This window comes from Tauraco erythrolophus, chromosome 7 (genome assembly GCF_009769465.1).
Source record: "Tauraco erythrolophus isolate bTauEry1 chromosome 7, bTauEry1.pri, whole genome shotgun sequence".
NCBI classification, from domain to species: Eukaryota; Metazoa; Chordata; class Aves; order Musophagiformes; family Musophagidae; genus Tauraco; species Tauraco erythrolophus.
Window position 1 is genome coordinate 28,712,846 of NC_141471.1, and position 15,699 is coordinate 28,728,544.

Consider the following 15,699-nt stretch of genomic DNA (forward strand, 5'->3'; position numbering starts at 1 on the left):
CCCTGTCATTTGCTAATTCAAAGCAAGACCCCTTTAATTGTTGGAAAACCTCCTGCAGTAGCAGAAACCGAAAAGAAGTAGAGCAAGATTTAGGTGAGTTAATTTTGAAGTATTTGTTGTATAGAGATTAGAGGAGAATGTGTTCCAGGCTTGAATTTGATACATGTTTGATATCCCCAAGAACAGTATGGAATATTTCATGGAATTTTTCAGAAATGCTTTCAAATTAGCTGTCTCTACAGTACTTTGTTGTATTTTGAAACTTGTTCAGCAGATAAGTGAATTTTCCTTTTTCTTTTGGTACTTAGTCCCTCCAGTCTTCTGTGACAGCCCAGACCATGCTTACTGCATTGTGGCAGACGCTAAATATCCTCTTCAGTGTCAGAGCTATTGGATAAAGGGATAAATAGATAGTGACTTACAAATGACTACAGAAGTTTTTGGGTTTTTCAGATTTGAGGGCTCTGATGTAGTCAGTTAGAGATGCATGCTCCTTTATATCCTTGAAGATACTAATGGCAAATTTGTTTTCTTCAGTTAACTTCTGTGGCTACCTCCGAAGTAGTTCAGATATTGTATAAAAATTCACAAGTTAAAAATCCTTGGTAAGAAACATAGATTTGTAGGCTTTAGAGTTTTTTGACCGTAGGAAACTGCTAAAAAAAATCAGCATAATTTTAGAATTATATTTAGAATGGGAACTTATAATTTCTCTGACCTTTTTTCCTGCACCATTATATCAGAGGACTTTCTGGCTGCATGTATGTTATATACAATATTTCAGGAAAATAAAACAGAGTAAGGGACTTTCCATTGTAATTTCGAGAGCAATAAAACTAAAGAAGGAAATGCTGTGTCTTGTTCTGTTGCTTGGAGGATATGGAAGACTTTTAAAACAATTTATATTATTAACTTTGTTTGACAGAGGTATGTTTATGCGTATACGAAGTATAGGTCTGATCTAAAACTTGAACATCATTTAGCATCTTTTGCTGCAGCAACAAGAACTTTAAAAATTTGCACTGAGACTAATGAGTTAATCTTTTTTGCCTTTTATTAAGTACTATGAAGTACATGTTAATTGCAGTAATAAGCCTTCTTTCCACAGAGTGAGTTTACAAATATAAACCAGTATATTGTTAGTTGTCTTAAGGAAAATGTCAGTTACATCGATCGATAACTGCATTTATTTTCATGGAGATGCCCTATTGCTGCTATTTAAAAACAAGGAGGACTGAATTGCGACCAAACAATTGTGGTCAAATACATGGAGTTATTTCTATAGAGTAGGGCTTTCAAAAGTACCAGACTGAACGTCACACTTGGATAAGTAACACACTTGTAAGAATTCACTTGTTTTTCCCAGTGGCATTTTTTTTTTATTTTTGAAAGTGTATGAGCCCACCTGTATGTAGGCTTTCTTTTATTAATGTCCAGCCTCTTAGGTAGTGCTATATGAAGAGCACATCTCAAAATGTTTCTACCATGTTGAAGAAGCAGCCAGATGAACTCTAATGATTCTTTGCTTGTCGGTTTGAAGCGCCTCCACAAGCACCAATGTAGGGCTTGTCTCTCTGCCCTGTTACTAAAGGGCCCATAGTAAAACTGGCCAAGAAAATCAGCTTTTGACTCACTATTTTTTGTTTCCAAATTTACTTTGCTGTATTAGTACCCTATGTATTGTATTGGAACAGGGAACATAGAATATGTTCACTTAAATCTGGGGAAATTTCTGTCTGTCCTAAGGGATAGATCTGACTTTTACACAAATGACCTTCTGATCTGTTTATTAAATATTGCCCATGATTTTTTACTTAATTCATTCAAGCGCATTATTCTTCTTACAGGTCCATTAAAGTAAAAAGGCAAGATGCCTATCTGCAGATTAAGTTTTTGTTTATACTTGAGGTTTTCTTTGTTACTGTATTAGTTTAAGGTTTTGGCTCTAATGAGCATATAGGAATATGAGTAATGGAAAAATAAGAATACTGAGTCTCTTCTGGATATATATGTATGCTTAAAATGCTTCATTGGATGTAAATTGAGTAGAAGAACATGCATGAAAAGTCTTTCAAGTGTCATCATCTGGGATATGTAATCTTTTGCGTGTTCTTGGTTAGTATCTAGCAGTCTGGAAACTAATGTGGTTGTCTTGGAAAAAGGCTTTATTTTCCTTTTCTGAATATCTAGATATGAAATCATTGCCTTCATTGAAAATCTGGAAGTAATACTTCTGAAGGAAATAACCACAAATTTAAGATGCTTGTCTTCTATTTAAAGAATCGATATGGGAATCTGTAAGTGATGTTTGCATTATGTGCTTTAATTACAGTTGTGTGATTATGTTGCTAAAATAGTCTGTAGTTGTTTTAGGTAAAATGTCTGTATTTAGTGTTGATATTTGTTTGGGAATTATCTGCAGTGAAGCACTTTGTCAAGATTTCCTAGCTTAATATTTAAATAGAAATATTACAGCATAACTGATGCATTGAGGAAGTTAAGTTCCTAAAAACCAAACTGATACTTCCAGTATTTTCTCTTGCCCTGCTTTAAATTAACAGCACATGATAAAACTGAGTTTTCTGAGAAATTGTAGCATATTTGCCAGAGAAAACATCAGCAGTAGAAAAAAAATGCAGAGGATAGCTTTTTATTAGCTGAAGAGCTGCCATGCACAACATAAAATGTCAAAGCAAAATAGAAACTGAGTCAAGAAATAACCATCTTTCAAATTGCTGAGGATTTATTAGGATTTGTTTGAAAATATGAAACAATGTTCTTGAAAGAAGTTTAACTTTTCTGGTCTGTAGCTTATTTGTCCAGTTACAGCAGTCTTAGAGTTTTTTATTAGTAACAGTGCAATTTCATCATCATTTTTACAGATAAAGGTCCAGGCAGAGTAGTTTTCCATTTTTTTTCCTATATTCTAATGGAGGTTTTAATATATTTATCTTCAAGTATTTTTGTCTCCAGTACCAATTTAAAAGCCTCTCAAACACTGATGCTTACTTCAGAGAAGAGTATTTTTGTTCTTTCATAAAAGAAGTATTTTTTCGGGTGGAGCTCAAACTTTGAATGATACGACCTGTCCAAGGGAAGAGGACCATCATAGGATCTTGTTGAGCCATTGCAACTTGTTCACAAGACCATCTTTTGCTCTGTCTCCCATCTCTTCATCCTGCCCTGTTTCTGGTGCGGCATCTACATTTCAGTTTGATCTCTCTTTTCAGAACTTAACTGGTAATTTTATTTTTTCTTGAATGTTGTTTTTCCTTGAAGTATGTTCCGATATTTTTTTTTTCCCTTTCTTCTTCCCTAGAATGAGCTGAAGCTTCCTCTTTAAGGCCTGAGATGAAGCTTATTAACATAAGTGGAGAGGATCTTAAAGACTATGGTTGTTATCAGATGGTGCAAAAAGCTTTTAGTGACCTAGATTTTGTCCCTGATGTACAATACTGACGTAACTATTGTGCATCCAGAAAGAAATGATTAATCACAGCTTGTTTTTCCATAAATGACAGTAAAGTCAGTGATGTACTGTAATGCTGTTGTGCTCCATTTTGGACTTAATAGCATAGGATATGTGTTTACCTTGCTGGTCAGGCCACAGACTTCCCACTTTCACCTCAAATTATGATCTCATAAGTCTTACATGAAAAAAGGATGTTAAAATAACATGCTATTTAAGCTATAAACAAAGCTGAGTTAGTGCTTGAGCTTTTTTTTGCATTCCTCTAAATAAACATAATTTCTTCCAGTTTAACAATATTAGTAAACTGTGTTCAAAAAAAAAAAGTAGTCCATTTTTACCTTCCTGATCAAATAATAATTCTCCATGCTGATTACTAAGTATTACATAATTATATTCCCTGGCTCCATTTTAGCTGGACAATTTTTCATTCTCTCCTCCCAAACTGCAAACAAGCAAACAACCAAAACCCCAACCCCTGGCATGGTAACAGTTCTGTGTACTTGCAGTATGTGCATCATTGTGTTGCTGTGATCACTATCCTGAAATCTCGTCGATAATTACATATTCTAGCATCCTTCCTGAATCTCCTGGGAAAACATTATATTGTTAAAGTTCTTGTGGCTTTTCTTTTCAGATTTACTTTTAGTAAACTTTGAAGTTTTCTGGTTGTTCCCATTCTTTGTGATCCAGTGACTTTGTCCTGGAGAAATCTGTGTTACCTCTGTGCACTGTAATTAGAAATGATGACGTGGTCTTTCATCATCAGAAATTAAAATCATAGAATCGTCTGGTTGGAAGAGACCTTCAAGATCATCGAGTCCAACCATTCACCCTGCACTGTCAGGGTCCCTAAACCATATTGCTCAACACCAAATCTACACGGTTTTTAAACACCTCCAGGGATAGGGACTCCACCACCTCCCTGGGCAGCCTGTTCCAATACTTCACAACCCTCTCTGTAAAGAAATTCTTCCTGATATCTAATCTAAATTTCCCCTGGCACAACTTGAGGCCATTCCCTCTCGTCCTGTCATTCATGACGTGGGAGAAGAGACTGACCCCCATCTCCCTACAACTTTGTCGTGGTTTTAGGCTGATCCAGCAACTAAAACTCACACAGTCTCTCCTTCTCCAGTAAAGTAGAGAGGAGAGAAAAAAAAACCAAAGGGACTGAGGGTTGAGACAAGAACAGAGGGAGCACCCACCAACCATGGTTCTGGGCAAAACAGGCAGAGCTGTTCTCAAAGCAAAACAGTTTATTAATGATTACTTAGAAGGACAAAGGGAAACAAAAACCGATTACTTGAGAGGACAGAAAGAAACAGAACCAGATCTTAAAACCGACACCTTCCCCCCCCCCCCTTTCCTTTTCCTCCCAGCTCTACCTCCTCCCCCCAGCAGCACAGGGGGCAGGGACTGGGGGAGTGCAGGTCAGTTCATTCCGTGCTGTTACTGCTGCTTCTTTCTTAAAGGAGAAGGAGTCCTTACACCCTTTTCCCCTGCTCCAATGGATCCCCTACCCACGAGGAAAAATCCACAAACTTCTCCAGCGTGAGTCCAGCCCACTGGAAACAATCCTTCCCCACAGATTGCTCCGGTGTGGGCTTTACCACAGTCTCGGGTACTTAGGGAGCTGTAGCCACTCGCTCCGGCGTGGGTCGTCACGCAGACTCCAGATGCCTCTCTGCCTTGTCGTGCGTCCCAACACGACCATCCTCAGGCTCAGGCATCTTCTCCCCACGGGCTGCGAGTGGGTCTCTGCTCCACCGAGGCCGTCCTGGTTGCAGGGGGGCCGCCTGCTATCTCACCATCAGCCGCAGGGGAAACTCGGCTCCGGCACACCTCCTCCCGCTCCATCCTCACTGACCTGCTGTCGATGCGGCTGTTTCTCTCAGATCTCAGTCCTCTCCAGGTGAACTCAGCCCAGTGGGCACCCCGGGAGTGGGGTGCCCCCGAGTTCCCCAGCTGGCTCCGCCGCCGCCATTCTCCGTGGGCAGCGCTGGCCCGACGCAGGCAGCTGCCCGGCCGGGAGCCGGGAGCAGGGGCAGTGCCCTCCTCCCTTCTCTGCTCGATCCTGGGCGAAGCACCTTTTCTGGTTCCTTTGTCCTGACTTAAATAGGGCAATTCGCAGAGGCGCCCTATTGGCTCAACCCTGAGGGGGATGGCAGTCTGATCTGGTGGCCAGAACTAAGCCTAACCTGGTTCCAAAACCGGGGAGGTCGCAGGGAGCAAAACCCCTCTCCTGCCACCAGAACCAGCCCCCCCTCCACATCAAACCATGACAAACTTCCTTTTAGGTAATTGTAGAGAGCAATAAGGTCCCCTCTGAGCCTCCTCTTCTCCAGACTGAACAGTCCCAGCTTCCTCAGCCACTCCTCATAGGACAAGTTCTCTAAACCCTTCACTAGTTTTGTTGCTCTTCTCTGAACCTGCTCCAGCACCTCAACGTCCTTCTTGAAGTGAGGGGCCCAAAACTGGACACAGTACTCAAGGTGTGGCCTCACCAGTGCTGAGTATAGGGGGACAATCACTTCCCTGCTCCTGCTGGCCACACTGGTTTTGATACAAGCCAGGATTCCATTGGCTTTCTTGGCTGCTTGGGCACGCTGCTGGCTCATGTTCAATTGGCTGTCGACCAGCACCCCCAAGTCCTTCTCTGCTGTGCAGCTTTCCAGCCACACTTCCTCAAGCCTGTAACGCTGCAGGGGGTTGTTGTGGCCCAAGTGTGGCCAAACACACATAATAAAAGTTTTCTAGGGATAAAAAGGATCTACAACTTTTTTTTTTTTTTTCCGTCGTATGTTTGACTTCAGGATATTACTGAGCCTAACTTCGGCAGGGTTACCCAAAGAGAAGACAAACTCTAGGGCAGAGAATATAGATTCATTCAAGGAGAAATGGTATTTTTGTTCCCTTTTGTAATTAAAAAAACCCCACAAAACAGCTAATGAACTCTTTCCTTTTGCTATAAGAAAGCAAGGAAGTTGGTTGGAGCCAGTCATCTATAGCCACTGACACATAGTTGCTTTCGCAGTGATGAGACCCACATCTCTGGAGGACAGTGTGTCTAGTCATCACATCACGTTTAAGACAGAAGTTTTTCTCTCTGATGCTCAGCACAAAGACAACCTACGTCTCCAGCTTCACTTAGACATGTAGCATTTAGATGTAGACAATCGCCATCGCTACTGCTAGACTATCCCCTTGGCTTGAAATGGCCTCTACAGATCTCTCCATCTAATAGTGAACCGAAATACAAAATGGCTTATCCAAGCTGCTCTTTGCACAACTTGTTTTTAGAGCTTCTCATTAATTACAATCTGGTGTATTTGTTAGAAAAGAGAGGATTTTATTTCACCTGCATAGTTTTTCTTTGGGGGTAGGAGATTATCCCGTAGTGAGATGGCTTCCCCATGCTTGTGATCTTGAAGGGTACATGAGGAACCAGATTCACCTCTGGCAAACTGTAATTTTTGTACCTTCTGTGTTTTCCGTTTGTGCTGAAATGGACTCTTGTGTGTTGCTCTGCTGTCCCTTTTTTCTCTTCCCTTTCTGGAGTGCCACTGTGGTGGCTGCCTCAGCAGAGGAGCAGGGACGGTAGCTGTCAGTTTCCTGCTCTGGTTTAGCCCCACTCTGGGATTTGTTTCCTCTTTGCAGGTTTCCCAGCTGCCCTGCTCGAGAGGTGGTGGTGCACAGGGCAATGACAGGGGTCTTGTCCTGGGCGGAATGTGATTTGCACTGTTGCTGGATTAGAAAAAAAAGGCTTTAAAAATTTTGTTTTGTTCTCAAAAGCTGAACATTTCAAAAATTTATATGAAAATATGCTTTCCTTTAATTTCTGAGAAGACTATTTTTTTCAAAATAATGTTTCAGCTTTAATAAAAATAAAGTATTCTTTCTGATACCCTTTTGATTCTTACTTATATGTGCTTAAACTTTCAACCCAGTGTCCTTATGACTGGTCATGTAAGCTACTCTGTTTCTTAAGCGTTCATGTTTTTATATATAGCAAATTTGTGAATAAAATGTACCTATTTAAGATGTTGCATCCTAACTTCTGCTTAACTGACCCCTTCTATTTTTAATGGAAAATATCAAGGATAGCTGAATTTGAAATGTAACAGAAATGGCAGATGTTTCAGCTTGTTTAAGGCATCTTATTCTTTATGTCTACAAGCTGTCAGAATGTGGTAAACAGATCTCAGAACAGCATCATTTATAACCAAATGACTCTCATGAAATATAGATAAATCATACAGCAAGAACAGCTAATTAAATCCGTGGCCTATAGCATAGTCACTGATATCCCATCCATTAGCAACCCTGGTGCTTCACTCAAGCCAAAGAGTTTGAGTTTCCAGTATGCTTAATTTGAGCAACAGAGGTTTGTGTGTGAATGCAAAGAGGAGTAGAATATTATTTAAGTGATCCCTCAAGATAAGCAGTGGTGAACACAGGACTTGAAGAGCATTTGCTTGCTCACCTCTGTTGTTACAGCCTTTGCTGGCTGCGGCACCCTCTCGGGTCTCTGACTTTGCAGCTATGGCTGCCTTAGCCCGAACCACCCTGTTGAAGGGCCGTTCTTTGGCTTTCTTTAATGTGTCTGTGCTGGGAAAGTCTTCCTGGTTTTGAAACCAGAAGATTTAGTGTTACTTTGCACAACTCTGCCTCTCGTAGTAGATATTAAACATTTTGTGGATGGTGCTGGCATTGATAATGAAGGAGATGCTAGAACAAGAAAAATGAGGAAAGCCATTGGTTTCTATAAAAAATAAGCTTGTTGCTAGTTTTTTCTTGCATATGCCTGGTAAATTTACAGTGTAACCGTATTTTTATGATCATCAATTTGTTTGTAATGCTTTGTTTAACTGGAGCACAATGCTATTTCGGAGGCCTTAACTGTTGCTCAGAATGTGAGCATCATCTGCTGCCCCGGAGCTGGAGTGGCCGTGGATGAAACATTTGGCCTTATACTTTTTGGATGTTGGTGTTTTCCAGGGCTACATGTGAAGTCCTATAGCATTTTCAGAAAGAGAATAATCTTTACGATTTCCCCCTTGTGCTTACACTATAGTCCATAAAAAGTTTTTTCTGCAAAACCACTCAGCAGTAACCACTTTACCTGACATCCATCAGGCTTTCCGCAGGAGCAGGATTAAGCCAGTGCTGAATGTTCGTAGAAGTTCTTCTTGCTAAGAGTTGCCTCTGATTTGCTGTTACACGTGCGATGGGTGCTTGGGTGATTTAAATGCCAGAAAGTTGTTTTTTCACCTTCTGTCACGCCTTGCAGTAGGAGCTAGAGATCTTTATTCCCCAGAGGTCCTCTGCTGTGCTGGGTACCTTTAGAGCGAAATTCCCATCTTGATTCTGTTGCCCTTTTCCCAGCGATTACTATTTTAATTTTCCACATAACAAACTGATAATGCCAGACATATGTCATTACCTGGTATCATTCAAATAACATTTGATGCGTATTTTCAAAAGCAGGAGGCAGGCTTACTCACCACCCTTTATAGTATATTGACTTTTTTTTTTAAGTGATCGTGGTGTGTCATTTGCAAAAACAAAGGTGGTTTGAAATTGCCTGATAATACGTTGTTCCTGTTAGAGGATGTGTGACTTCACATAGCTGTTTATTCAGCTTAGGTAATTTATTTGACAGTAATTGTATTTTATGCCATTTTAAAAATGTTTATGGGCTATTTAAAGTGGTCTTATAGGGTGAAGTGTAGGGCGTTATGACTTCATGTGTACACGAGTGTATGAAGGTATCCACTGAAATTGTATGTTAAGCTGATCTTAAGCGTGGTAGAATTTTCCTGGATTTGTTACTACATTTCTAACTATACTTACAGCTTCAGGTAAAATATATGAAGATGCTCTGGAATTTCATGAGGTGTGTCTCCCATTTAAAAATCAGTTCTGTAAGGATTTTGTCTTTTGCTGATACTCAATTAGTTTAACAAACAAAACAGTTTTGTAGTAAAAAAATACAGTAAATCAATTGCAGAATTCTGTCAGAACGTGCATAAAATAAGTCATTCAACATATCTCTGCACAATGATAAGAACAGATTGTTCCTTGCTGTGCTGTTCATTCACAGTCATGTCTTCATGCTACTGTCCAAGCAGCATGTGTTTGATTTTGCTTCTAATAGCAGCAAAAGAATTTGAAATGCTGCAATTTTAAGTTAACTTCCAGGGAGCGATGAGGGTGGTCTGTCAGGCCCGTCAGGCCATGCTTGTTTTGTTTTTTTTTATGTCACCCTGAGAAGAATCAATTTATAATAATTTTATAGTGTTTTACAGTGCCTGACTGTGCCCTCTTTGTTTAACATGTCTCAGAGTAGCGTTTTCTGATCTGGCCCTAGTAATGTTGTTGTTTACCAGCGTTACCATTAATTTGACTGCAAGAGGAGATAGTCTTTTGGAATGGATGAATTCGTTGGATTTATACTTTAACTGCTTCAGGGAGATTAACATTTTAGGCCTTTTTTAAAGAGAAAATCTGACAAGAAAGTGAATTGTACAGGTGGTTACTGTGAACAGACATGTCTATCCTGACTTTTTCTATATAAATGAATCTTAAGAGCGGTTTTTTGAGCAATAGTCTAAAATGTAGCATTGTACATGTTGAGGCGGACGCCAAAGAAAACAGAAATCATGATTATCGTTCTTCCCAGTGAAAATGGACAAACAGACTCTTAACCCATTTATTCTTACTATCAAATCATAAACGTCTATCAGCATTTCGTATTCCCATATGAGATGGCTATCTATCAACATGCACTGTACCACATAGGAGTCTGTACATCTGGCAATCAGGGAGTGGGGCTTTTGGTTGTGGGGTTTTTGCTTTTGTGTTTGTATTTAATCCTTTCTCAGCTTTGAAAATAGCAAGGCTGCCACCCTTTCTGTAATACGTGGTGTTTTAAAACCTCAACTGTCACCCATCCCGTTGCCCTTTTGATGAATTTGTGGCATTCTGCAAATGCTTATGAATCAGCATGCAGAGGAAAACTGCCTATTCGCTTCAGTTAGTGAATTTAAATAAAAGCCTCTGTGGTTATTGATTACAGCAAATACTTGCCATCTGTGTTTTTGTAGAAATCATGTCCTGGGATTTTAAGAAAGCCTAATGGCTGGATTCAGCTTATGTGCTGTAGATGCCAACGTGATCTGTGGGCAGAAACCAGCATCTCTAAGGTGTGCATCAGAGAGTTCAGGTGGGGCATCTGCCTCTGTGCATTGGCACTATGGAGAGTTTTGGGGGTGTCTCTGCGGTTGCACGTACCGTTGGCAATGCGGGGACCTGGCCAGTCTGCACCTCGGACTGTTACTCTCCTTTAAGACTGGGATAGATACTGGGAAGAGTGGGACTCTGAGGGTATCTGTGGTATGGATGCTCAGCATGCTGGGAATGAATACGGGATAAATCAGCTGTGTTTTCATGTTAAATGGTCATGAGAGGTTGTCTTGACTTGGACTTGGTTCCCATCCTCTTTGTTTCTGGTGGCAGTCATATACAAGGGGCAAAAGCTTCTACCATTCAGCTGATGGTTTTGTTTTGTTTTGTTTTGTTTTGTGTTTTGTTTTGTTCTGTTTTGTTTTGTTTCATGTAGGTGCCCAGAAAGTGTACAGCTGGTGCAGGCAGGGGATCGTTGCAGTAAGAGCTACTTGCACAGAACCAACTAACCAACCTAAGAGCCCCTAAGGTGCAGCGGTTCACTCGTCTTCCGTTTTGTGTCTTTTGTCTCTGGTTCTGTGAGCAGAATGTGAGTCGTCGTTGGGATAAGATGCCCTTGCAAAATCTGCCAGGGATTTGTGTCACAATTGACAAAGGAGTTTTGTTATATTTGGAAGGTGTAGTTATATGTAAAATAAAATTAAAAGTAGAAGCAAAGTAATTTTCCTTGTTTGGGAAACCTAAGCAAGGGTTTTTTTCAGTTTGCTAGTAGAGAAGATGACAGTTGGAAATAGTTAAATTCTGTATATATTAAGTTCTAATGAAAACTAGAGCGTAGACGAACGTCCTGCTCCTCCTTATTGCCTGAGAGGGAATGTGATCATCATATTTTGTGACTGAAGGTTTATTATTGAAAGAACAAATGTTAGCTTTTTTTTTAAATTTTATTAAACTTTGGAGTTCAACATATTGAAGTTCATGTGCATTTTCTGTATAGAAGCTGAATCTTAAATTACAGAACTAAGTACCAGCAAATTTTGTACTACCTTTCCACAAATCACTGATCACATAATAACAGCATGAATTTCTGAGGGAACAGTAGTGTGTTAAATATTTAAATATCCCCAGTTTTGTTCGTTCCTCATCTGGCATCATAGGCAGGGAAAATGAAATATGTCATATATTTGATATTTTTCCAGTGCTTTTGTAAAGACTGAAACATATTTTCTTTGGTTCATCACTGCCATTTGGTAAAATTAGGTGAGAAAGTTCCATTTTCTGTCATGAGCCAACCAAAACCCAGCATTTTTTCAGGGTCCAATTTTGAATTTTTGTTTACATTACAAATCAATGTGAAACCGCAACTATTGAGGCTTTCTGGCATGTACAAAACATTTGTTCAGCTAGAAAATGAGTGGGGGAAAACGAGCCAGCGGTGACATGTCCAGATGGGAGCACGCTGGAGTACTGCAAAGCAGAACTCCTGGCATCAAGGAATGGGCAAATACAGTCCGTCCCTGTGTGTCTGGATACAGGGTGTCTGTGAGAGTGGGCATTGTGGCTTTGTTGAAGACCACCACTTCTGAGGTCTGGATGCTTTAATGCTGATTATTTGTCAAGTGTGATGATTTGTTGCTAGATTAAAAAAAAAAAGTATTGCGGATTGTTTACCAGTAATTAATTTGATATTTTTTGAAAAGATGATTTTCTAGTCGGCAAAGTTGGTAAAATTGTAACCAGTCTTTAAATGGACTTCAGTTATTTCTAGGTACCATAGCCCACACCTGCAGCAGTAGCCCCAGGCTGCTCCCAGGTGGTTGATCATTAGTGGTGGGGAGGACTTTTCTCCCACTGTGGAACCTGTGCTGGTGGGACATCGCATGGAGAGGTTCTTAGGGTTTGTGCATTCAGTCAGGTCTGTTGATAAGATGTGGAGAGTTTCACATTGCTTTCTTTCAGTATTGTTTCTGAACAATAATGGGAATGTTGTTGTTTGGTACAGTGAGAGTTTCTTTTTTTGGAGTCCAGAATCAGTACTGACTGGATTGTTCAGTGCAGAAATTTGAAGATACAATGAGGTGGAATAGTTGATGTGTAACATGTCGGTGCGTTACTGGTCTGCTGACAGCTTCAGAGATCACATTTGTCCATCTACCTCGATAAGAAATTCTGTAAATCGCAAAGTTGAAGAGTTTTTAATCCATTATCATTTTTTACCTTGTTGTTACTGTTTGACTCTTCAGTCATCAGAAAAAAACTGTGTGTAGTTCCTTCTAAACCCAGGACCAACTCTACCATAAGGTAATACCACTGAGGTGTAGGTTTACTGCAGGGATTAACTGTAGTCTCACTGTTCCTGAATGCGTATTTAATGTAAAAGGGGAGAGGCGATGTGGGGAAGAACCTCAGTATTACGAAGCTGTTTTTGTAGATAACTTTAACACAATATTCTACCACTACAAATCTTTCTATTAGAAATGAGGAATCAGTTTTGTTCAGAGTCTGTAGTAATAAAAATTTACTTTAGTTTGCCTCAGTTTGTTTTATCTATCTGTTTTCTTTAAATAGCCATGAATTAAGCTTTGCAGCAGGACTGGTAAGATCCTACTGACTTCAGTGAGGCTTGACATGGTCCATAAACAGTGTAGTATATTTATGTTAGTAAATGTTATCCTTTTGAAATTTATCACATGATCTTTCTTCTCACCCACTTCTTTGGAATTATTAGACATAAAGCTGAAGTAGTGGCTTTAGTAACTTTGCTGGTAATTGGATTAACATCTCAGTATGCAATAATGAGGCTCCTTTTTGCTGAAAATTGGAACTTAAAATAATGCTTATCTCTCTTGTGCTTTTGAGTGCTCCTGATTGATCCTTCATTTAAAAAAAAAGTGTTACCATATAACACAGTCATCATTCTTATTTATTCAGAATATAGAGGTTTTTAGGTCATAGAATCATAGAATCATAGAATGGTTAGGTTTGGAAAGAACCTCAAAGATCATCTGGTTCCAACCCCCCTGCCATGGGAGGGTTCAGTTTCTTACACTATATTCAGAATTGTGCTTGAAAGTTTAACGGTGCTTTAAAGGATACCTTAATAAAGTAGGAGAAAAGCCTGTATTTTTTCCAATAAAAATTAACTTTTGAAATTAATTTCTTAATTGTGGAGTTTGTTTTTAAATTCCTCTTAAGAAAATCGAAAATTTAGCCTCCCTTGCAACCCAGTGTTTAAACGCGTGCTTAACTTTTAAACATCTCAGTATGTTCACTGACTTCAGTAAGAACACATGCCATGAGGCTTTTGAGAAATTCACTCACTACAGATTCTTTGAGAGCTGCTGCAGCGGGGCTGGTGCTGGGCAGAGGGAGCCGGGAGCGCACAGGATCCGTGCTGATGGGCTTTGAACACAGCCGTGTCAGCGGCAGCACCGCTGGCCAAATTAAATTTGCAGAACTGCTGTCCTTGCAAAACTCTTGAGTGTTGTAATTTAGAATAGTCATAATGGTTAAAGATTGCTCCAAAGCGGTGAGAAAGCAATTTTCCAGCTATGCCTGCATTACTGGTGTAGCCTGTTGACCACTTCCATTTCTGCCCTTGAGAAAGTTTTGCTCTTATAGTGGCCTCAGCCTAGTACTGGTGTAACACATACCGACTGTTTTGCCTGTCCACTGACATAAAAGCTGTTACTTCAGTAAATATGATCCAAATGCTTTCTGTTACAACAGGATTGAAACTAAGTCTGAATGAATTTATTTATGTTCAAAACAGTGAAGAAAAATGGTTATCCTTTTTTTTTCTTCAGGGAAGAAGTAAGTTCTTATTACTCTCCCCGTACTTTTAATTTTGGTAACTAATTTCTTCCAAAGCTGACAGAGCAACGGAAGTCTCACAGTTGCTGAATTCCTACCACTTTGGAGCAGGCCAAGGCTGACTGCAAATGACCTTATTAGTTCCCAGACATGCAGAGAGTGGCTAGGCAGAAAGGCCTTAGGACATTGCCTAGTTGTAGATTGCTTTTTCTGAGACATATCTTCAAGAATAATACTTTTCCAGATGTGTAAGTTTACAAAGTGAATTCTATTGATATCCTCCTAGATAGCATTTTAATAGTTATAACTACATAAATATATTTGATCTGTAATTAAATATTCAGTAGGTAGTAATACATGATATAACATAATTAAATTAATCTGTGCATATAGGATATGCATTTTAACCTAGCTGCTTAAAATTTGCTGTATGTACTAGAAATGTTTTAATAACTTTTTCTTTCTTATAGAAAGTGTATTTTTTTTGTCATTTGGTGTTGATTTAGATAGTTGATTTGATAGACTGTTGTAGAACACTGAATAAGAGTTATGTTATTATGGTAAAATGGTATTAAAAAGAGTTGACTTACATTTGTCATTTTTATGACCTTTGTATTCCTTCCTTATTAGAACTATGCAGCACTGATACAGCAACAAATTAATGAGGACAAACAAAACTTGAGAGAAAAGACTGTATATGGAATCCAGCTCACAGAAGAAAAACTTAATGACTTCCGTGATGAGCAGATTGGGCAGCTGAAGGAACTGATGGATGAGGCTACCAAACCTAATAAAAAAATCACCATTTCTAAAGACTCAGAACATAAAACCTGAAGGAGTTTAAAAATTATTTTAATGCATATGGAATAATTTTGAAGCTTCCTTTTCCAGTTGACTTAAATGTGATTTCTGTGGAATGATGGGCACTGCTGATGCCATAACTTGTCTGAAACGGATGTCTCTGGCTATGTGGCTTTCTATGCAAGAATAAATGTTAAGATGGAATAATCACAACATATTTCTTTTTTCCCTAATGGAATGTGGAGACTTAAAGAATTTGGTAAAAGTAAATTGACATTTTTAAAAGAGAAAGTTGTGTTTTTTTATCTTGACACCCATTGGGCAAAACATCTTTCTGTTTGTGTATCATCTTCTACCTTAATGTGGAAAAGATGCAATTAGCATTTGTTTTCTGATGTGGACTCAGTAGAGAAAGAACAAAAGTATGA

General features: G+C 39.3%; 1 protein-coding gene across 1 annotated transcript in view; it reads left to right on the forward strand.

Annotated features, from left to right (window-relative positions):
* SDHAF3 (succinate dehydrogenase complex assembly factor 3) overlaps positions 1–15,304 on the forward strand; it is a 31,560-nt gene extending 16,256 nt beyond the window's left edge. Inside the window, exon 2 of the mRNA XM_086615017.1 lies at positions 15,101–15,304. Coding sequence (XP_086471143.1) covers positions 15,101–15,304 — 204 coding nt within the window. The remainder of the gene's footprint in view (positions 1–15,100) is intronic.
* The last annotated feature ends 395 nt before the right edge of the window (positions 15,305–15,699 follow it).